The sequence below is a fragment of the Peromyscus maniculatus genome, chromosome 16 (genome assembly GCF_049852395.1).
Source record: "Peromyscus maniculatus bairdii isolate BWxNUB_F1_BW_parent chromosome 16, HU_Pman_BW_mat_3.1, whole genome shotgun sequence".
Lineage (NCBI taxonomy): Eukaryota > Metazoa > Chordata > Mammalia > Rodentia > Cricetidae > Peromyscus > Peromyscus maniculatus.
The window spans coordinates 39474521-39497350 of NC_134867.1; the positions used below are offsets into that span (position 1 = coordinate 39474521).

The window sequence follows — 22830 nt, forward strand, 5'->3', positions numbered from 1 at the left end:
AAAAACAAATAAACAAACCAAAAGGAACTTCTACTTCCATAGGGTGCTCACATGAATATTAGGAGTTGAAGGTCTACTAGAGTAAGTCCCTCGGGGACACAGTACCCTCTCCAGTCCCATGCACAAAGAAACCTCCAAGAAGTACGAGCTGTTGGCGGGAAGGTGGGTGGAGAGAGGTGGCTGAGTAAGGGGAGACCTTGCCTGCTCATTAGAATGCGGCTGACACTGCTCTAGCAACAATATCCACTTCTGTCTTCCTCCTAAATGACAAGCCAGATGTATCTACTTCGATAGAGATGCTTTCCACATGTCAAAAAGACAAAACTCAGTCTAATGGAGACTGTTTTGTGAGCCCGGACCCAGGCACTTCTGTCTTTCTTCTCACTGAGGCACGGAAGTTTAGTGGTCCGGCTTGAATAATGTATGAAGCATGTTTCCAAGAACCTCGTGGACTCTCATCATCATTGTGCTGCATGCTCAACCTGCCCAGGAGCCACAGGGTGGCTGTGGGACACTGGGAAGAAGGTGGCGCTGCCCGTTCAGATGTCTGCGTTATGTTTACAGCTTGTTTCTTTGTGCCGCTGAATGGAACAGATCATGAATCTCAGCGATTACATGGAATTACTCCTCAGGTCGGTTACGATCATTGCAGGGAACCGAACAAAGGCTTACTGCTCTTGTGGGTATCTTTGCAAAGATGTGAGTGGGTTTTCAGAAAAGCCACAAGAGAGAGATACAGTAATGCCGGGCACAGAGGCTCAAACATGGTGCTATAACTTGGCTTCAAACACAGTGCCTTGTAAAGCAGTGGTTCTCAACCTGTGGGGCGTGACCCCTTAGGGGTCCAAATAACCCTTTTACAGGGGTCGCCTAAGACCATTAGAAACACAGGCATTTACATTAAGATTCATAACGGTAGCAAAGTTACAATTATGAAGTAGCAACAAATATAATTTTATGGTTGGGGGTCACCACAGCACGAGGAATTGTTTTTAAAGGGTCGCAGCATTAGGGAGGTTGAGAACCACTGTTTTAGATGCTGCTTGATGGTAAATGAATGTGTCCATGAATGTCATCTCAGTGACTATCAAATGATTTCAAAAGGCTTGTGTTTTCATTTCCATTTAAAAGAGAGAACTCTAAGGCAATTGAGAGATTTTCCTTTTGCATCACAAATCTGTGTGAGAGGGTTTTTGGTGGCCAGGACAGAACCAAGCACTTCTAAATTCTACCTTTAGTTTCTACGTATCATCATGTGTCCGAGGCTTTTGAAATAACCTTGCCCTTCTCCACACAAACGCCCAATATCTTACCTGGCTTATTTCCTGAGTGGTTGCTATTTTGTCCTGAAACTGTAGAAGCGGGGCGGCTGGGAGTTTTCTTTTCTTGTACTTTACAGCCATCAGGCGCTGCGGAGTGAGACAAAAGGAGACATTCCATGAGTTCCTTGAAACTTATTCACAATCATTCAGTCATTCAGTGTTTACTGTTGACCTTTGTATCAGGTAGGAGGCTAGAGTCAAAAACACAAAGTAGTAGTTACAACTCCCACCCACAAGGAGCGCACTGCTCAGCAAGGAGCCCAGTCCCGTATTGATGGCATGTTCCAGGGCCCCGGAGAGCAAGCAGCCTCGCTCTCACATTTCACACAGAAGGCCTCTTCAGGAAGCACTGCCTGAAAACTAAGTCTTTTTGCTGTTGTTTTGAGACAGTCTTGGATAGTATGCATTGGGTTACCCTGGTGCTTACTATGTAGCTCAGGCTGGCCTCAAACTCAGAGGAAATCCTCCTGCCTGGGTGCTGAGGTTATAGGAAATAGTCTTTGAGCTCTGTTCTTAAAAAGGTCAGATAAGGAATTTAAAAAATTCCACAAACGTAACCACGTAGACCACCCAAAGGGAACCAGGAGATAATGTATACTAGGGTTTTGAGGAAGGTGCTGGCCCAAGTTCAACTCAAAGACAATCAACATTATTTCGTTTCCGGTGCTGGGATTCAGATCACTGTCTCACAGCTGCTAGGCAGGTGCGCTAAGTCGGCTGCATCCTCAGAACAGCAAAGACTCTCAGATGCAGGGACTGTATCCTAGGACAGCAGCAGAGGGCACAGATAACAGGCATTTCGCTGGTTCTTAGAAATACAGGATTCTCCATGTCCGGGACAGCTGTTTCACACAAATTACTTGACTGAACCCGTTTTCCAAGGATGCTGCAGTTTCAGAAAGCTTGTCCAAACCCAAGTGCTTCCTCTTTCCCTGCTTCTACAGCTGCTCTACCTTCAACCCTGACCTCAGTTCAGATTCTGTTTTCCCAGCTAAACAGGTCCAAGCCTTTGGAGTCACCCCTGGCTTCTCTTTTTTCTCCCTACACTGGATTCATTAGCTTTTTCTGATTTTCCTTGAAAAGCATCCGACCTCTTGTGACCATCTCTCCCCCAGGTGTCTTCAATCATTCACTCTTACCTGACCTCACCAGGGCCCCTTCAGTGTGTCCTTACATTGGTCATCACCTGAGAATACTTCAGACCCTCCCTCTGCTCAAAACTCCCCAACACCACCTCCCACTCCACCCAGAGGAAAACCCAGGCTCTCTACCATGGTCTGGAAGGTACAGTGTGCTTAGGTCTTCATAGGGTAGCACTTCCCAATCTGCTTTGCTCCAAGAGAACCAACTGCCCCCATAGTCCATCTCTGAGCATGTACTCCCAAACTCTTCTTCCGGATGGAGTCAGCGTCTGGGTCTGTGCTTCACTTTCTTTGTGTCTCTGCTCAATTGTGACATCAGAGTCCTCTAGGCCTATTTAAAAATGGCCCTCACCGCTCCACCCTAGCCTGCCTAATTAGTGCTCATCCTTGGGCATCTTACTACGGTTTCCTTTTCTAAGGTGACAGAACAGGACATCATCTAGAAAGCAGGGTTCCATCTGATCAAGGGGTTTGAACCTAAACAGTGAGGTGACAATTACAGTTCATGACGACTAAGTCTAAAAGAGCGTTCTGAGACATGTTTCCTCTCTACCCCGCCTCTCTTCTCTCTCTCTTGTTCTCTGAGATGAGGTCTTGGAGTCCAGTTTGGCTGCTCTGTGCTCATAATATAAGCCAGGTTGACTTCTACCTCATGGCGCTGTCCCTGACTTAACCTTCCAGGTGCTGGAATTACAGGCATGTACAACTAAGTACACCTGAGGAAAAAGTGACCAATTTACAAGTGGATTGTAGAGACCCAATCTCTGCCCTCTAAGCGAGGCAAATGCTAATTTTTTGTGGCTACATTTCAATTACATGCAGAATTTGCTAGCTAGGTTCAAACAACCTCTCTGCCTTAAGTGACAGCTTCCAAGATAAACTCTGATGAGTGGCTTGTGCTTTCTACACTGAGCTCTTTTTTTAAACCTTACTTTCTGGAAAGCTTTGTAAAGACTCAGGAAAACTGCATCTGAACCACGAGTTCAAACAAATGGCCCTTAAAAGAGGAAAATGATTCAGTAGAAGGGGCTGGCGATGTGGCTCAGTGGTAGAGCCCTTGCCTTCAGTACGGTAAAGGCTTAGTTAGCATCCATCTTCAGCACCAGTGGCGATGAGGATTCAGTAGAATGAGCAGATAGTAAATAAAAAGTTAAATATAAGCCGGGCGGTGGTGGCGCACGCCTTTAATCCCAGCACTCGGGAGGCAGAGCCAGGCGGATCTCTGTGAGTTCGAGGCCAGCCTGGGCTACCAAGTGAGTCCCAGGAAAGGCGCAAAGCTACACAGAGAAACCCTGTCTCGAAAAAACAAAAACAAACAAACAAACAAACAAACAAAAAGTTAAATAGCAGATGGCCTTGATCATGGGCTTCTAACAATACTTGCTACTTAAGGAAACTTTACTTAAGCATCCATTTTCCAGTCGGAAAAGGGTCATGTTGTGTAGTGCATACCACGGTGAAGGGGTGGTGGTGGTTAACTCAGGGTAAGTGTAAGTGGACCAGGACAGGCCCTGACACTGACCCAGGCAAGCAGCAGATGTCAGGATGGCTCCACAATACCGTTCCATGTGCTCTTATTTAAAAATCATGTGGCCAGTGGTCATCATGTAGCAGGGGTGGCCCAGACCGACTAGGGTTGGCCTACAGCCTCATAATTAGAGAGGCAGCCCCTGAAACATCCACACTGGGGTGTCATGGGAACCTCTGTTGTTCACTGAGATAGAGCAAGCTTTTCCCTCATGTACTAAGTTAATCTCGCAAAAGTGGCTCGTAAGTAATACTTAAGTAGATGTGCCACAGGGGCTGGGAGCTGGTGGCGGATGATTTATTTTTAATACTGTCATTTCCAGCACATAACATGCTGTTTAAGAAAGTCTCACTAACCCTTTACTTTTATGTTACCGTCTTGAAGTTTTATAATTAGAGGAAATGGGCAGATTCCTATGAAAAAAACCACAACTGTTGGCGCGCGCACACACACACACACACACACACACACACACACACACACACACACACAGAGTTTGCACATTATCATGAAGGCTACTTGAACTTTTTCTGCATTATTAAGAAAATCATGTATGTATATATACGAAGTTAAATGTACTAAAGAGAGCGTTCCACTGAGCTGGCTTCGAGGCGCACGGCTGCAATCCCAGCACTTAGGGACTGAGGGAGAGAAGAGACGACTGCAAATTTTCAGAAAAATCATCACTTCAGTTTTTAGATAACTAAGAACACAACCGCACCACTGGTTTAAAAATATATTTCATACATTTTCATCTGCTTCTTGCTTGGCGTCATCACCCAACATCATTCTATTTTTCTATGATGATTGACTTTCTTTCTTATGACAAATACCAACTCCGGCTGAGTATTACAACAAGACCCACAACCGTGTTCGGTGTGAGTCGTCATGTTTCTGAATAAGCCCCAAGAAAAGCTCCCCTCTTCTGTTTGGTTCTAATTTGCTTTATTGTACAAAAAGCCAAATGTGAAAGATAAATTTCATGTTCAACAGCCTTAGGCCATCAGTGAACATTACATGGAGGCTGGTGGTATGGTCCAGTGGTTAGAGCACTTAGTGTGAGTAAGACCCTAAGTTCCCAATACTGCAACAACCATTGATAACAGCAGCAACAAAACTCAGGAATAAAAACCAACTACATCGAGACTGTAGCTCATCCAGCTAGCATGGCTACTCCTGAGAACACAAAGATTGGGGCTCATGGCTAAAAGCATATATTGCTTTTGTAGACGACCTGAGTTTGGTTCTCCAAACCCAGGTTGGGTGGCTCTTAACTACCTGTCATTAACTCCAGCTCAAGGGAACCACACACACACACACACACACCTTCCCTGCCTCCCTGCCACATATATAATACAGACACAAATATATTTTTTAAAAAAACTCTTTAAAAAAAAAATCTCATCAAAAAACGAGACTGGGTCAAGTGCCCATTGTGCAAGCCCGGGGACACAGGGTGGTGGTTTGAATGAGGATGGCCCCAAGAGGCTCAGATATTTGAGTGCTCGGTCATTAGGGAGGGGCACTATGTAAGAGGCATCAGGAGGCGTGGCCTTGTTGGAGGAAGTGCGTCACCGGGGGTGGGCTTTGGGGTTTCAAAAGCCCAAGCCACGCCCAGTGTCTTGGCTCTTCCTGCTGCCTGCAGATCCTGATGTGGAACTCTCGGCTACTTCGGCCTATGTTGGCCACGCTCCCAAGTGCTGGGTTACAGGCCTACACCACCATGCCAGGTTTGAATCATCAGACTTGGTGCTCCGCTACCATACGAGTCCACGTTTCATCAACTATTTCTTTGGTGATTATAGTAAGTACGAGACAGGCAGACCTGAATTTGATCCGAAACCTGGTTCTCATTTGCTAAGTGACAATTGGCTAATGGGGACATACTGCCTACATCACAGAGGTACTGGGCGGATGAACTGGGAAGATACGTGCTAACAATTTACACAACTCTGTCACACGGTAAGTTTGTTTAGGCCTTTCTCCCAATTTTAACACCCTTCCAGTGTCTGGAGACCTCCATGTCAGCAGCGGATTTCAGAGTCAGCAACCTTCTGTGTGTGAATCCCCATTTCCTTTTGGAAGGAAAGCAAAGAGACGCAGTGCTGTGAGATAGTGTCTAGGAAGGCACCCCGATGCCTTGCCGGTGGTAAATCACACGAAGTCATTTGGCTCTTTCCCTATTTTCTGCACACTTAGGAAGCCGGCTTTCTCTCTCCTCGGAGCTGTGGGGAAGGAAACATAGACCAACGTGGTGACCGTGTTCCTGGGGAGCAGGCAACAGATGTGACAGGAAAGCCTGGTCCAGCGCGGGCTTCGAAGGCGTTCAGCTCAGTTATAATCACCTCCCAGGGGCCCCTGCAGACCCTGAACATGTTGGCATGGTTTTCAGCGCATGATCCGCTCTGGGAAAAGCCAATAATCAGTCTTTTTCTAAGACTTAAAGACCTTTCTGATATCAAGCCTTAAAAACCTCAATCATCATAATATTAAAAATGAATTATTCAGCCGGGCGGTGGTGGCGCACGCCTTTAGTCCCAGCACTCGGGAGGCAGAGGCAGGCGGATCTCTGTGAGTTCGAGGCCAGCCTGGGCTACCAAGTGAGTTCCAGGAAAGGCGCAAAGCTACACAGAGAAACCCTGTCTCGAAAAAACCAAAAAAAAAAAAAAAAAAAAAAAAAAAAAAAATGAATTATTCATATTTATTTTAATGGTACAGGGAATCTCACTATAGAAGAACAGCACAGGGTTGGAGAGTTAGCCCAGGAGCAGGGGGCCTTATCTACCATGTGTGTGAGGCCCTGGGTTTGGTTCTCAGCATCACCACCGTCCCCCAATAAAAAAAGGCAACAAAACCAAAAACAAAGCAAAAAATCCAGCAAACAACAAAAAACAATGAAAAGAGAAATTTATCTTCAGCTTTCCAAAATTAAAAAAATTAGAAACTCTTAGAAAACTATTAGGCAAGGCTGCACATACAATCTTTAAATGTATCGGTAGGGAAAGAAAACATTTTAAATGACCCAGGTGATTTTCCAGTATTGTTTACTTGAATCTTTTCCTCATGTTCAAACAGGAAAACTGAGCCATATACCATGAACGATGCTCAATAAGCTTTTGCCAGCCGTAAGAAACCACGAACGATCTTCCTGCCCCTTTAAAAGCTTGATTCCATTAGTGTCTAAATGAGCATGCTGGAGGAGGGCCGAGAGGAAGCATACAGACAAAACGCCTTGTGGACAGCCTTGGGACAGCCTCCCTGATGCACTCCAAGCCAAAATACGGAGGCAGCAGGCACCGGGAGGGGGGGGGCGTCGTCCACTACACAAGGTGGTGCAGCTCCAGACAAGCTGTGAATGAGCCTGCACAGTCCACACCTGCTGTGACTTCCTAGGTTCCTGGGATGGCCTCTCTCTGCAGGTCCTGGGGGGTTTCCATGCTTTGTTTTCCCTTTGAATGTGATGGAAGTGCCTCCCTTCCAACAGCTTGATACAACCGGTCCAATGAGTGAGCTGCTCATTTGCTAAGAATTCATATTTTACAGCACATTAAAAAAAAATGGAACTGGGGCTGGAGAGATGACTCAGTGGTTAAGAGCACTGGCTGCTCTTCCCGAGGACCCGGGTTCAATTACCAGCACCCACATGGCAGCTCACAACTGTCTGTAACTACAGTTCTAGGGAATCTGACACTCTCACACCAATGCACATAAAATAAAGTTAAATAAATTAAAAAAAATGGAACTGGAGAACATACCTCGGGCCTTGTGCTTGCTAGCCAAGAGCTCTCCCTGAGATAAACCTAAGCCCTTGGTTGAAACAGGGTCTCAGGCCACCTTTGAACTCATGATCCTTCTACTTTAGCCCTCTAGTCCTGGGATTATAGGCATACAACATCATGCCTGGATTTGGTTTTGACTGAAACGGATCACATGAAGCCAGATGTGGGATTTTTCTACTTGTGGCATTAGTCAATATTAAAAAAGTTTAATATTTTATCAGACAAGACTCAAAAATCAAATGATCAAGCAAGTATGTGAGGCATTATAGTGCCACTGTCCAAACATAAAGAGAATATTGCCTGCTCTGTGTGGGAAATCACGGGGCCATTACAGCCCCAGCTGACGGCATCAGTAAGAACAGAGAGACAAGCCTGCCAGCCTCCGAGACGTGCAAATCCCATCATCCTCAAGTCATTCACCAAATTTGTTTCTACAATTGGTCTAAAACAGCCCAAGAAACAGCCACCTAAGCTGAACACGAGGGAAATTGTATCTTAGAACATATATGCTCAACATCTTTTATGGGAATAAGAAATCACCTATTAAGCTGTGTTGTTTAGTACTAAAAACATCCCCTTGATTCGCCTTACAGAGCCCCCAGACACTGAGTCAACAGGACTAAACTTTACACACTTTAAAAACTTTTTTTTTTTTTTGTTTGAGACGGGGGTCTCATGTAGCCCAGGCTGGCCTTGAGTTTACTAGTAGACAAGGATGACCTTGAACCTCTAATCTTCCTGTATTCACCTCCTACGTGCTGTGCCGCCTCACTAGGTAGGAAAAGGCTTTTCAAAAAGATTAATAAAAAAAAAGTGTGGAGACATGTTTGCGTCAGTGAACACGTGAGTGCAGGTGCCTGATTTGTCTAGAAGAGAGTGTTGGATTCCCTGGAGATAGGAGCCGGCAGTTGTGAGCCACCTGACGTGGGTGCTAGGCACTGAACTTGGGTTCTCTGCAAGACAAATATTAACCACTCAGCCATCTCCCCAGCTCCAGGAAAAAATCTTGTATCTTAAAACAAACAAGTAAACACATGGGAAAGTTTCCTTCGGGCATAGGACAAGCCTCTAAATAAAACACCACATTTTCTACCTATTGTGGCATTCGCCAGGCTATACTGCAAGCCTTTCTGCGTTCACTGGTGACTCAGCTGTCCAGCAATGACGCCCATCACAGAGTTAGCTGCTACACACATTATCCCCGTCCCTCAGGAATTATGTGTATGACTACGCAAAGTCCAGGGCAGAGTACACGAAGGGAGGAGAGCCTAACCATGGAAAAGGTTTCCAGTTATCACGAGAAACAGCGAATCAGAGTGTAATTACCACCCAGCTAAGCGTCAACAGCTGGGTACAGTTATAAAATTAGATGAAATCAATTAAGCTCAGTCTGTAATTAGGAAGGAACTATCTAAATAACTTGGAAAAGAGGAATAATTAGAATCCAACTTCATTAGACTTTACTTAGTTTAAACAAAGTGAAAGGGGTTGTTTTTTACTGTACCAGGATGATGATTTACTTCAAGGAAAATGCCAACATTTTACAGATTTACTATGCCAGTTACAAAACAGAAAAGCTTTCACACTTAAATGTGAAAGTGTGATCAAAGCAAAAAAGGTACAACTCCTGGAAACACCCCTCAATAAATAGTGGGCTCAGTTGAAAATATTAGTTTGGAAAAAACCTTAAATCCTGAGTATTAGCTGAAAGAGTTTAATCAGTGAAACTTGTTGCTCAGTAACAAGAATTGTTATTCTTCTGTAATAAATCAGTACAATATTTTAAAAATTCTTACATAAATTTCACATAAACTTGATGGAGAATGAGTGGTAGGTAGGGAAAGACAAATTTTTATCCCAATTCATGTCGGTGACCACTAAGCTTTGAACTTAGCGATGTACAATTACAGGTCAGCGCATTTCCCGGTGCCGCGGCCATTTCCACACCTGCCCCTTTGTTCTTTGTACTCCCACTGGACCCTCAGCGTCAACATCTCCCCAGGTATCTACATTAAGTCTCCTTGTGTTTCTTTTTGGCAGCAGTACTGTGTTCACCAGAACGCGCCCTGGCCCCAGCCTTACCCATGGCCTGCATTCCCACACTAGAGTGGTACATTCGTCACAAATGGCGCACCGACAGGGACATCATCAGCATCAGACGGCCACACCGCACATTACAGTGCACTCGGCACGGATCCACTGTCTTTCATAAAGGCATACTGATTTGCATTCACTGTCACAGCAGCGTACAGAATCCCATCATAGTTCAGCTCTTTTTTTTTTTTTTTTTGGGGGGGGGGGTTTTCGAGACAGGGTTTCTCTGTGTAGCTTTGCACCTTTTCCTGGAACTCACTTGGTAGCCCAGGCTGGCCTCAAACTCACAGAGATCCGCCTGCCTCTGCCTCCCGAGTGCTGGGATTAAAGGCGTGCGCCACCACCGCCCGGCTGTTTGAAGCTATTCTTAACACCATCACTTGTTTTCTTTGGCTTTGACAACGCTGCCATCTCCCCAATACTACTTGACACTGTAAAATAATGTTTTCATTAATTCTTTGAGGATTCATACAATGCTTTTTCATTCATGTTCACCTTCTCCCAACTTTTCCCAGATCCATACCTCCTTACCCACCCAGCTTCATGTTCATCGCCCACCCCGCTGCCGCCAGAGAGTAGAAATAACAGAAGAAACATTTGGTTATCTTCAGTTTTGGTACAAAATTGCCTCCTGGTCCCTTCCCACAGGCCTATACTGTGTGCTCTGTGACTTAGGTATTCCTGCTTTCTTCTATCAGAGTCAAACCCTCAGTCAAGAGCATTGACTTGAGCACTAAGCTGGGTAATTCTGGGGTCCACTCAGGCTCCTGTAGACACACCTTTTAATTTAGGAAACTGACATCTGCATGTAACATGAAAACACAGGAACAAAGAATGATCAGCACAGGGTATAAAAATCTACCTTGGGTTGACTTCAAAACAGGGTTACATCATGCTGTGAGTGAAGGTATCATCATGCTTTTTCTTTGACAATGGCTCTTAGATAGCCCAGGCTGGACTCACTATGTAACTGAGGATAATTCCTGAACTCCAAATTCTCCTGCCTCTACCTCCCAAGTTCTGGGATCACAGGTACATACATGCTGGGTATCATCATGTTTACCTTTCAGACTTTCTGGAAGACAACAGGCTTGGGCAGTCCAAGGGCCTGAGAGAAGACACACTGTCTGGGTTTTGTCTTCCGAGTTTTAGAGACAGGGTCTCACTACTGAGCAATGCTGGACTGGAACATTCCTGCTGCCCTTCCCTCCTGAGTGCTGGGCTTATAATTATGTGGTTGCACATTCGGCTGTTTTGCTTTGTCTGGTAAGAGAAGCAATAGGGTTTGAGTCTTGATGCTCTGTCCTGTGGACAATTTCCCTCACTGCTTTTCAAGACTTCATTCACTCATAGTATTCACTTCATTCACTCACAGGTAAGCATACATTCACTCAGAGTATTCACTTCATTCACTCACAGATAAGCATACATTCACTCAGAGTATTCACTTCATTCACTGATGGATTCATAACAAAGTCACATTTTACTAAGAATCAGAGAGGTCTAGATTTCTGTGGTTCATATGCTAGAAGCTAGAGCTTCATTAAAATCATAGAAAACCCACTTGTTCTCTCTTTCTTACCCCTTTCCACCCCACCCCTTTCTTAACTAAAAGGCTCCAGGTGGAAAGAGAAGCTGAGAGTAGACGGGAAGTAAATGTTTCAGCCACAGTCTCTACCAAAATGCAGGCTACAGAGCACAGCTGTTCGAGACTGATCAGTGCGCTGCTCAGTCTGAACGGTATTAACCTGTATGTAGTCAAAAGGAGTCATGTTGACTTTGCGTCCAACTGTACTGCTGATAGGCCAATACCTAAAATGTAGACAAGATGCGTGAAATGTATAAGAACACTCAGCAGCCCCCCGGCTTTCTATCACCACACCAACACCTCCCAGCCCCGCCTCACCCCTTTCCTTTTCTCTCTCCCACTAATTTCACTTGGTTCTCATGGAGGCTGGTCTTCGAAAGAGAATTGCTAGAGGGCCCCTAACACGAAGAAGCTTCGAGGGTCCTCCCACCCAGACCAGCCAAACTACAATCCCCATGAGGGAGCCTTGTGTTTTAAAAGGCTCCCCCAGAGCATTCTGATGCATTTAGCACCTCTGGATGGCAGAATTTAGTTCAATTTCACATTTTTTCATTGTTTAGCAAAAAGGACTAGTCTGGGCTTCCTGGATTAAAGAGCAGTTAGTGGCTTCCATGGTCCCTAAACCAGCAGCCTACAAAGTGGGTGTGCATAGTGTTAAGGCCACTAGCAGGCCTTCCACAAAAAGACTTCGATGATTCAGCACTTTCGCTCTTTTGGTAATCTGGAAAAGCCACCCTGGATACCTTCTCAGGACACTGAACAATGCATGAGTTAAGACAGAATTACAAAGCCAATAAAAGCATGCTTAAATTATACTTAAAGGTTATCAAGGTATCAGAATGCTCACACTACAGAATTATATTTGCTTTTTATTAACCCATGAAAGTGTATAATCTAGGGGCATGTGTGGAGCAACTGCCATGATTTCAAAGCAGCCACCAATTCGCCCACTTCTTCTGATAGCTCAGAAGCCATTATAAAATGGAATGGAAACACCTGCCAACGGTAGGTGCACAGGCCACATACGCCTGTCACCCACACCTGAAAAGTGGCTCTCAGTTTCCAGGGGGGGGAGGGGCTGGGTTTCCTGTACTATTTACCTTCCAGCTCTGCTTTATTATTATTATTATTATTCCTCAAATGCTTCAAATATACACAACTGCACATTGCCCTTTACAGAATCCTGTGAATATTTTTAGAACATAGAATATCATGAATATTTTTAAGAACTGAAGGTTTCTGGGCTTTTTTCATAATTTTTAAATTTGAATAAGTAGAAATGAGTTAAGAAATCTAATATTTGAATTAATATTTATATCTTGATTTAAGATACATACATCTTAAACTGTAAAACTTATTTTTCAGGTGTTTTGGACAGGGTCTTGCTATTCAAGTTGGACTACTTATAATCTTCCTGCCACACCTCCTGAGTGTGGGCATAGTTGTGTAGCAGCAAGCAGGGTTTAAACTGTAATATTTAAGGCCAAATTTAAAGCCCCAGAGACTGGCAGAATCAGTGACATTATTTTAAAAGGAAAAAAAAAATGCCCAAATACTTGGTACTTTAAGAAATTTGAAAAAGAATTCTTGTATATTCTTATAAATTTATTTTTTCCAGTATTAGGGACTGGACCCAGGGTCTCATGACTCTTGGGTCCACCCCTGAACTGTAGACACATCTGGTCCTCAAACTCACTTTCATTTTTGAGACGGTCTCATTTACATAGCTCAGACTGGCTTGAAACTTGTGACCCCCACTCCAGTCTCCCCAGCACTAAGACTGCACGTCCAGCCTACAGATCCTTTTTTCTTAACTCAAACATTGTATTTATTGTCACTGGGTGAGGGTTTATGTGTGCACGATGTGTGACTGCTGGCGCGCGCGCACGCGCACGCACACGCACACGCGCACACACACACACACACACACACACACACACACACACACACACACACACATTCCACAGCACGCATGTGGAGGTCAGAGGACGACTGTGTGGCGTGGCTTCTCTCATTTTGCCTTTACGTGGGTCCCAGGGATCGAACTCAGGCCATCAGGCTGGGTGGCCAGTACTTCTTACTCTGCGGAGCCAGCTCATCAAGTGTCCGGGTTCGTTCTTAAACAACGACTTCACACAACCCTGTGCTGCTCAAACACAGTCACGTGAAGATGCTGCCACCCCCCCCACCCCCCCACCCCCGAGAAAAGCAGGCCCGCCCGCCCAGGGAAGACATAAGTTAGCAGCTGTTTGGAGCGTATGAAGGAGTAAACTGGTCCTGGGAATTAGAGAACAATGCTCTGTGGTCTTCGGGAAAACACTGCACACAAATCTAGCTTGAAATGAGGTCCTTTAAACAACATGATTATATAAATGCCTCTACTGTGACTCTTGCTTCTTAAAAGGCTATAATTATCTAAGGATTATGAAATCTGATGAAGGGCTCTCATTCTACAAAATGGTATCATAGCAACACTTGACAGATACATGACCCAAGGTAAAGAAGAAAGGGAATAATAAGCAACCCTCTTATTAGTGGCCAAGAAAAAAAAAGGTTTTCTTATCTTTGAAAATGCTCCATGCATTGAAGGGTGACCATAAGAGTCTTTCTCTTATCTGTCTACTCAAGGAATGCTTATACACAACACACAAAGCTCAGGGGCGTGATGGTGGGCAGAAGCAGGCAGCATCCTTGCTCTCATGGTACCCATGGCTGTAGAACACAGGTGTTAGCCTCATGAGCATCCTAATGAAGGGCATGCCCACTCTGGTGTGGACCTGGAAGGGGAAGAACACAGCTTTATGGAGGAAGAAGGCGACAGAGGAATGTGACTATATGGTGCTGCTGTGAGCTTTGGAACGTCTGTTAGGGTTTTTTTCCCTTCTCACTAAGACATGCTAACCAGAACCAACTTACAATCCAATGTTTATTTCACAGAGTTCTTTTTTTAATTTCTTAAAGTAGGAATATTCCCTTTATAATATTGTAAGTATATATTTAAAACAATGTAATTTCTACAATGAAATAACTTCTACTGAACTGGTCAAAATATTAAATATTTACTAATTCAGAACCAACTGAATAGCTTGAATTTTTTTTTTTTTTTTTTTTTTTTGAGACAGGGTTTCTCTGTGTAACCCTGGTTGTCCTGGAATTCGCTCTGTAGACCAGGCTGGCCTTGAACTCACAGAGATCCACCTGCCTCTGCCTCCCAAGTGCTGGCATTAAAGGCGTGCGCCACTATCGCCTGGCTCCAATATTGTTATCGTCGTCATCATCAGCATCATCTGCGATGGGGTCTTCCTACGCGGTTGAGGCTGGCCTCAAACTCTTGAGGGATTTCCCCTTAGCAGCGGGGGCTGCAGGCCGTTTGGCCAGCTCCTAAGTCGTCGGTAAGAAGCACTTTTTGAGATGTACTGAATATATTATACACTCTTCTGTGTTTTGAAGGTGGCTGATGACAGCATTTAGCACAACACAAAGCCAAAACACTGTTAGAGACAAGAATATGAAACCCCAGGTTTGCTTTTTTGGCATAATGATTACATTGGACTGATAATTTTGGTTAACAGCAGACCTGGAAAAGCTCTGGTAACAGGGAAGTTTCCTTTAACAAAGAAAAACCCCCAAAGGAAAGCTTCCTGCTCAAGTGACTCTTCTCTGAGGCAGAAACTCCAAATCCAACTGGCCTCACTCCCATTGGCGTGCACTTCCTGAGCAGCCCAGCTTCGGCCTTCTGCCTTCCCTACACCATCCTTCACAGGCAGGCACTCAAAACAGGTTTAGAGTGATGCTAGCCACACAACGCGTCTGTGGATCATCCACGGATGTACACATGCGCTGCATATGTTAGAAGCGGTGTGTTTTCCTTCTAATCTGTCTTTTGTTAAAATGACCTCAGAAAGGGGGAAGGAAAGTTTATTTATTTTCCTTTCCTGTGTTGCAAAACCAACAAACAGCTCAAAATGCACGGAGGTAAAAACCTTTCTCTTTTTCTCAAGGGTATAATTGCAAACCATTCCGATGACAGCTATTGGCGGTAAGACCTGTGTAAGACATTCAGCATATTTCAACAGAGTTAATAATTGATGAGCATCCTATGTCATTAATTTATAATAAACCCAAGCTGTTTCTGCATCTTCAAATGCACTGCTCAGGATTCTACCCTAGAGGGAATTAGTTGCAGGCGACAGTCTTTAGATTCCCGGGTCTGCACTGTCATAGTACACCTTCTGCAGACAACAGCCAGTGTTGGGTGAATGTTCGGGGTCCGGAGACTCTTGTACGAGCTAACTACTCTCTCTAGCGTGTGGAAGAATACAGGTTGCAATAAGAGACACCTCCTGTTGGCTGCGAACAGGAGAACAATGTGTAACTATGATGAATTGTGTACAACTGGGCATCAGTATTCCCAACATATTTTAGTGAGTTAGTTTGCTTTTCTTCATGTTGGTTTGGAGGTACTGGGTGCAGGAAATATTTTGACAGAGTTTGTTAAATAACATGAACTTTCAAAAAAAGTAACTGAGTAACACTGAAGAAATAATTTCCAAGTGAGCACTTAATCTGTTTATTACCAACAAATACAGAACAGGCTAATTAATTTATTTTTTTTTTTTTTTGAGACGGCATCTTGCCATGCAACCGAGGTGCTCCTGGTACTCATTATACAGTTCAGCTGGCTTTAAACTTGATCCTCCTGCCTCAGCTGCTAAAGTGCTAGCGTTATAGGCTATGCCATGTCACCATACCCATAATTTTGTGTTCGCTGAGAGGACCTGGCTCTTCTTTTTGATGTGTGAGACTTTGTAGTTGTTATCTGTGTGTGTATACAAATGTATGTCTTCTTTATTGTTAGTTTAGAACTTTGGAAAACATCAGCACAACTGTTTCTTTTCAATATTTTCCTTGTGTATTTAAGCAGCAGTTTCTGGGGAGTTCTTTACCTACCAGGCACACAAGAGTCCCGAGGTTCTTCCCAAACTGCCAGAGACTCTATCAACAAGTCCCCTTTGGTCTACTTAGTTCCAATTCTGAACTACAAATGTTGAGCCATTTTCCACCCATCAGAACCCACCCTTCATTTGGCCAATTAAGCCCATCGCCATTAACTGCTGATAGACATGAGAACTCAACCTTATTCACACCATCTATTCACAACTTAGGAGATCTTTCCTTAATTACTATTTATTCAAAGAACCACTTATAAGTACTTGAGATAGTAAATTTGGTACAAGCTGGCGGCTCAGGCCCTGTTACCTCAGCTCAGCACTTGTGAGGCTGAGGCAGAAATAGTACCGAGAGTTGTGGTCCAGCCTGGCTTACAGTGTGAACCCTCGTCTCAAACATACACACAACCAAACGTTAAGAAACCCTGGTCTGTGGGAGGGATGTGGAGGCTGGCACTGCTACGGCTCAGAGATGGCTTATATTCGAAGAGTTCAAATGTTGGAGGCCTGGTCCTCATGTAGGGTTAATGAAAAAACGAAACAAAACATTCCATATATGTTCAGTACAGATGTAATTTCTTTAAAATATATTTTGACCTGTAATGGGCTGAATCCTCAGATGCAGAACCCTACAAATATGGAGGGTCAAGTATATATGAAGTGATGAATACCTCCAACCATCAGGGAAATGCATTCAAATCATGGTGGGATATCATCTCATACTCACGATGTTTTATTATAAAGAAAAATCACAAATGTTGATAAAGATGGAGAAAAACTAGAACCACTGTATACTATTTAATGGGTACAGCTGTTACAGAAAGCAGTGTGGAGGTGCCTCAAAAAAAAAATATACAAAAAAACAAAACCCAATCAAGCACAAATACCAGAATCAAAATTATGGCCTAGAAGAACTGAACTCAGGACCTCAGAGAGCACCTTTGCACTCACATTCTCCCCACGCGGGACCGGGACCAGAGCATTGGCACAATTTCCATTTAGTGCTTGAATGGACAGAGAAAAGAGGGTATGTACATACATACAAAAGTCTTAAAGTGACCATACGGTTAGAAGGCAGCAACAGATAAGCTCAGGGGGAGTCTCCTACGGGAATGTTCGAGTCACAGGACCAACAGCAAACTCAGAGGCAGGGAGTCAGCTGCCAGGGACCAGGGCAAGGAGGGGAGGAAGAGCTGTTATTCATCAGGTTTCAAGTTTCAGGTGTACGATGTAGATCAGTTCTAGGGATCTGCTGCTGTAGATCACAGCACAGAGCTAACAATACTGTATTATACCACACACATCAGGGGCTGCTCTTACATTAAATGTTCTTGCCATATTTAAAGATCAAAGTGAGCAAAACCCAGGCTGGGAAGCAGGTCACTGGTGGTAAACCTGCCTCGGTATAAGAGTTCCATCCTCACCACACAAAAAATAAATGATAATCAAAATGACAGTATGCTAATAAAAAGGAATTTAGTAATAGCTATTCAGACATTAAAAAGTGCAATCCCTCTTCTGAAACATCACCTTAAGGAAATAACCTAAAATACAGAAGATGGTTTTATATCTACAGATGGTCTATTAGAACAACTGGAAAAAAAATCAAAAGTAACAATAGTCAATGGAGAAATATCCCTCCATGGATTATTATGTAACCAGTAAAATTGATTTTTCAGTTGTCCAAGTAAAGCACTTGGAGGCACTATCATGGCTTGTAACTAGCTCACAACTCTGCACACTGATGCTGAATGGATCCAGGAAGGCTCTCAAGTCTGCACTGTGGTAACTGGACTTCGGATGGGTGATGTTTCTTTTGTGTTTCTGTCAAGGGTTGCATAGTGCTAAGGCATATTTCAATAACCTAAAATAAATCTGAGCAGTGTTGTTTTAAAAAGACAACTGAAAAATCAATGCACCCTTGTCTTTTAAATAGATGCCATCTCCTAAAACTCCCTCAGATCCTAAAGGCAAAAGGAAACCAGTCCACTCCATGGGGATTTCTGCTCTTCTTATGCTGGTAGTTTTGCTTTGATGCTCTGAGATAGGGTCTTGCTACAAAGCAATGCCTGGTCTCAAACTCTTCATCCCCCGGCATCAACTGCACAGCCCCGCCCTGGGAGTCCAGGTGGGCAGCATGGTGCCCCACCCATCCGCTGTGTGCCATTTGGAAAGTGTCCCATTTCCTGTCGGTTAGAAGGCTCTTCCCTGCTGTCCTTACCCTCCAAAAGAAGCAAATTCACAACCTGCTTGGTTGTAACTTACGGACCCTGGCCTTAGCCACTCTTGCGGGAGAATTTAGCTCATCTAGAGCTGTTGGCTGTGAAATTGCTGAGTAGATATCATGACAGACACCACACCCAAGATCTGTTTTGGAATTTAAGAAGGATCAACCTCTGTAAGCCGGAAGCACAGTTAATACAATGAGGAACACAATCCTTCCAGGGGCACCGAGAGAACAGATCGTTTAATTTCACACCCACGGTGAATGTATTGCTGAGTTTCTCCTAGACGACTTCAATCAGGTGATGATAGCAAAAGCAAAGGATGTATGAAAAGTCTAAAACACTTTCACTTTCACATGATTGAGAACTACTTCAGTACCCAGGCTCCATCAGGCCACTAACACCCACTGTATACCTTTAAACAGACTTAATATATTTTTATCAATCTACTGAAGAATACTTAAGAAGACTCCAAGCTCCACATTTGGTAAGGAAGAGCTCTCACATATAGAAAATCCAAGTATTTAAATACCTTTTCTTAGTTCTTAGTGATTTAACTTCATTTAAATGTAGCCAACATCTTTGAATGAGATATTTGTTTTGTTTTTTATATTGACCATAACTTGACAATCACATTACTCTTTGGTTTTGGGGGTAAGATGAGGTTTCACGTAGCCTAGGCTGGCTTTGTGTTTTCTACATAGCTAAGGATGACCACGATCTCCCCATCATCTTGCTTCCACTTTAAGTTGGGAATTTTGATTATCAGAAAAATACAACAAAACAGAGCTACACAAAGTAAGAAGCCTTCTCATTGGTTCTGGAGATCCACCCAAGGACTTCCCACATTGTAAGCATGGGCTACACCCCTAGCCTTAAGAAGTTTTAAAATGTTACATAAAAATGTTAATCTTTGACTTTATAAGGGTTGTTACAGAAAAACATGAAACCTTTGCATTGTTAATATTAGATCAAATCAAGTAAGCAGAAAGATTAAACATTAACTGTTACCTTCTTGACCGTCGTGTTACTTACTCCTTGGTCATGTTATTTTATTCTGTTTTTGAAGACATTAAAAACATACTTGTAAGCCGGGCGGTGGTGGCGCACGCCTTTAATCCCAGCACTTGGGAGGCAGAGCCAGGTGGATCTCTGTGAGTTCGAGGCCAGCCTGGGCTACCAAGTGAGTTCCAGGAGAGGCGTAAAAGCTACACAGAGAAACCCTGTCTCGAAAAACCAAAAAAAAACAAAAACAAAAACAAAACAAAACAAAAAAAAAAACCATACTTGTATAAGCTAATAGATTACAGTGCAGAAATGGTTCGTGGCATTACCTTTTAAAACCGAACAGGACTGAAGAAAAGCAAGTTCTTATTAAGAATTGAAGTAAGACACCAACAAGCCTAATCATTAGTATCATGGAATTTATTTATACACATGTACCTCTCTAATACATGAGCAGGCATTTTAGATTTTAGGAGCAAAATCTCTTTGGTATTAAAAAAGCACAACTGTTCTTATTAATGCCAAGTAACCATGTATTAGTTGTTCATGAGCGTTAAAAATTTGAAGGTTTGAAAGACCTGTCAGTTTACAGCTCAATAAAAATTTGATGTTCCCCTGAGGTTCTGATATGAGAAACAAATGACAGTGTCATGTTATTACACAAGGACCTGCAATTCAGCACTAAATTTCAGTTGAGAGAATATCCACTAAATACCGACTCAGTCATATGCTATTAGAACAGATTAGAGGCTTTGGCTGCGTGTGTGATTTGTACCCTAGAAGACAGGCGCTAAGTCTTAGAACTCAAGATGCCACACACCTTCAGGTTATGTGCCAGTATGTGCCACTGTCTTGTTACCCCTCCCTGTTGATTTAAATCTCTTCCCGTCTCCTTTACGCGACCCCATTTCTAGAACGTGCACCGAGTCTCGGGTTAAGCTCCAACAACTGTGGCTGGGCAGCAGGAGGATTCAGGAACAGCACACATTTCCTAGAAGAAGAATTTTAATTTCTGTCCTTAATTCACCCCTCCCAGACTTCACTCCCGTTGAGTAGTTGTGTGTTTTGCTCTGGAGAAGTAAGTTAAATTACATTTGACCTAGCACACTTTGAAGTCTTGGAAGATACAGGTCCAGTAAATGATGGTGCTTGACAATTTTACTATGTCTGTCTGTTTTGTTTTGTTTTGTTTTACAAATCTAAACATCATCCAGCTCAGAAAAGAAGTGTCTCAGGCTGGGTATGGTGGTACACACCTTTTACCTCATTACTTGAGAGGCAGAAGCAGGCGGATCTCTGTGAGTCTGAGGCTAGCCTGGTCTACAAAGCAAGTTCTAGGACAGCCAGGGCTGTTACACAGAGAAACCCTGTAAACCACATACACACAACAAGACCAAAAGTGTGGTCTCTTCTACTTCTCTGTCCTTTGGAACTAGGGATGGATTCACTAGTTTACAAATGGATTCGGGGCTTGCTAGCCTTCCAGAAGCTACCCAGTGAACACAACAGACAACCCCCCCAGCCTCGCTGAGTACTGAGGTGGTGTGAAGTGCTGTGCTCTAGGGTTGCCCGGGGAGCAGCAGGCAGGCCGTTTGTTTTGAGTGCTAACTCATCCCCGGCTGCCCCTTTCCAGGGCTGTTCTCCCACCTGTGTGCGCATCCAAGGCTGAGCGGCTGGGCTCCGAGTGGGCGGAGGCCATGCAGAGCTAAGGGTGTAGCCTGGGCATGCCCTCTCTAAAGAACTGGTCTCACACCGATGCTAGACTCAATGGAAAAGCCAAGCTTTCCTGGTCTCTACCTCATCTCACACCAAGAGGTGGGAACTGGAACGGCAGGATCAAAACCCAGCATCCATTTATCTATGATATAAAGAATTCTCTGGCTTAGCCTCCCCCTCCTTCCACCCTGTTTGAGATTTACCTCTTGGAGGTTTATCCCATTTCTGTGCTCAGTAACCTGTAGTTTACTATCCAAATGATACAAAACCCACTGCTTATTCATCACTGTTTTATCCCAAGACACAAAAACTCTATGCAGATCTGCTTTATTTTTTTCAGCAATGCTAAGGGTCAAACTCAGGACCATGAACACAGCACACAAATGCTCTGCTCCCAACACCCGCCCTGTGTAAATATACTTTCTTTTTGTGTAGAAAGCTCTCTCCATAAAACACTCAAGGGGCAGGAAGAATTGGGAAATCATACAGGAGGCATTTTGCTTTTCTTTAATGTATACGGAAGCCTAAAACTCTGAGATTGATTCCGCTGTACAACATCGACACACAGAATATAAACATTTTTGCAATTGTGATTGATAATTTTTCTGACATCTCAAATTAGTAAAGGTCAGTGCTAAAAGGCAAACTCAAATCAAACCTCAAATCTATTCAAAAATGCTGTCCTGATTCTATATTTTTTAACCATAAAACATAAATAACAATTATTCAGAGTTTGAGTCATCTCCTAGTGGTTGCTGGAGATTGGTAACTACATAAAATTCATGTTTTTCCTATAGCAAGTGTTTCATAGTAAATATTATAAACGATGCCCATAAAAATGTATTTAAAGGCAAACAGGTTCTTCCTTACTCTCAAAACTTAGGCCTGATGAACATCTACCGGAGAAACTACTGGAGAAGAAAATAACGTGACAAAACAGCTCTCCAAACATGAGGTTTTCTCTGTAGAGCTCATATGAGATCAGTGTTCACGGGCTAAGACCAGGAAGGCATTCTAGTGGGAAGAGACAAGAGGAAAATGCAGGCCATGTTTCTGAAATAAAAGGAAGGAAGACGGTGGGGGGTCGGGGTGGGTCAGGACAAATGCAACCCTTTCCAGAACAAGAGCATTCTGCAAATGTATTACTCAGCATAGCAAAGCAATCATTCCCCCAAAACCTGCTGATGTGATCCAGGTGGAGATGTCAGGAGCAGTAAGAAATCATCAATACATTATAGAGCACGCTTTTCTTTGGACAACGGCATAACTGCACGTGTGGTCCGCTGTGGGCTGCAGTTCCTTAGGGAGACCCTGCGAGCTGGGAGGGCTTCCGTCTGGATCCCGTCATAGGAAGCAGCAGTGGCGTGGACAATGGTGGAGGACCGTGGGAGCTACCACACGGCTCTGGGACATGACAAGTATACTTGCACCATTTATATAACGCAGCAAAGATAACTTCGAATCCTACTCTGCTTTCTAAAA

General features: G+C 43.7%; 1 protein-coding gene across 25 annotated transcripts in view; it reads right to left on the bottom strand.

Annotated features, from left to right (window-relative positions):
* Positions 1 to 22830, bottom strand: part of Map7 (microtubule associated protein 7) — a 142033-nt gene that overhangs the window by 54145 nt on the left and 65058 nt on the right. For 22 of the 25 annotated variants that reach the window (XM_076552681.1, XM_076552680.1, XM_076552677.1 and 19 more), the window contains one exon: positions 1314 to 1409. In XM_076552681.1, coding sequence (XP_076408796.1) covers positions 1314 to 1409 — 96 coding nt within the window. Of the gene's footprint in view, positions 1 to 1313; positions 1410 to 2593; positions 3048 to 22830 lie in introns of those variants that run through there. The other 3 variants (XM_076552676.1, XM_076552675.1, XM_076552678.1) reach the window with 2 other exon arrangements.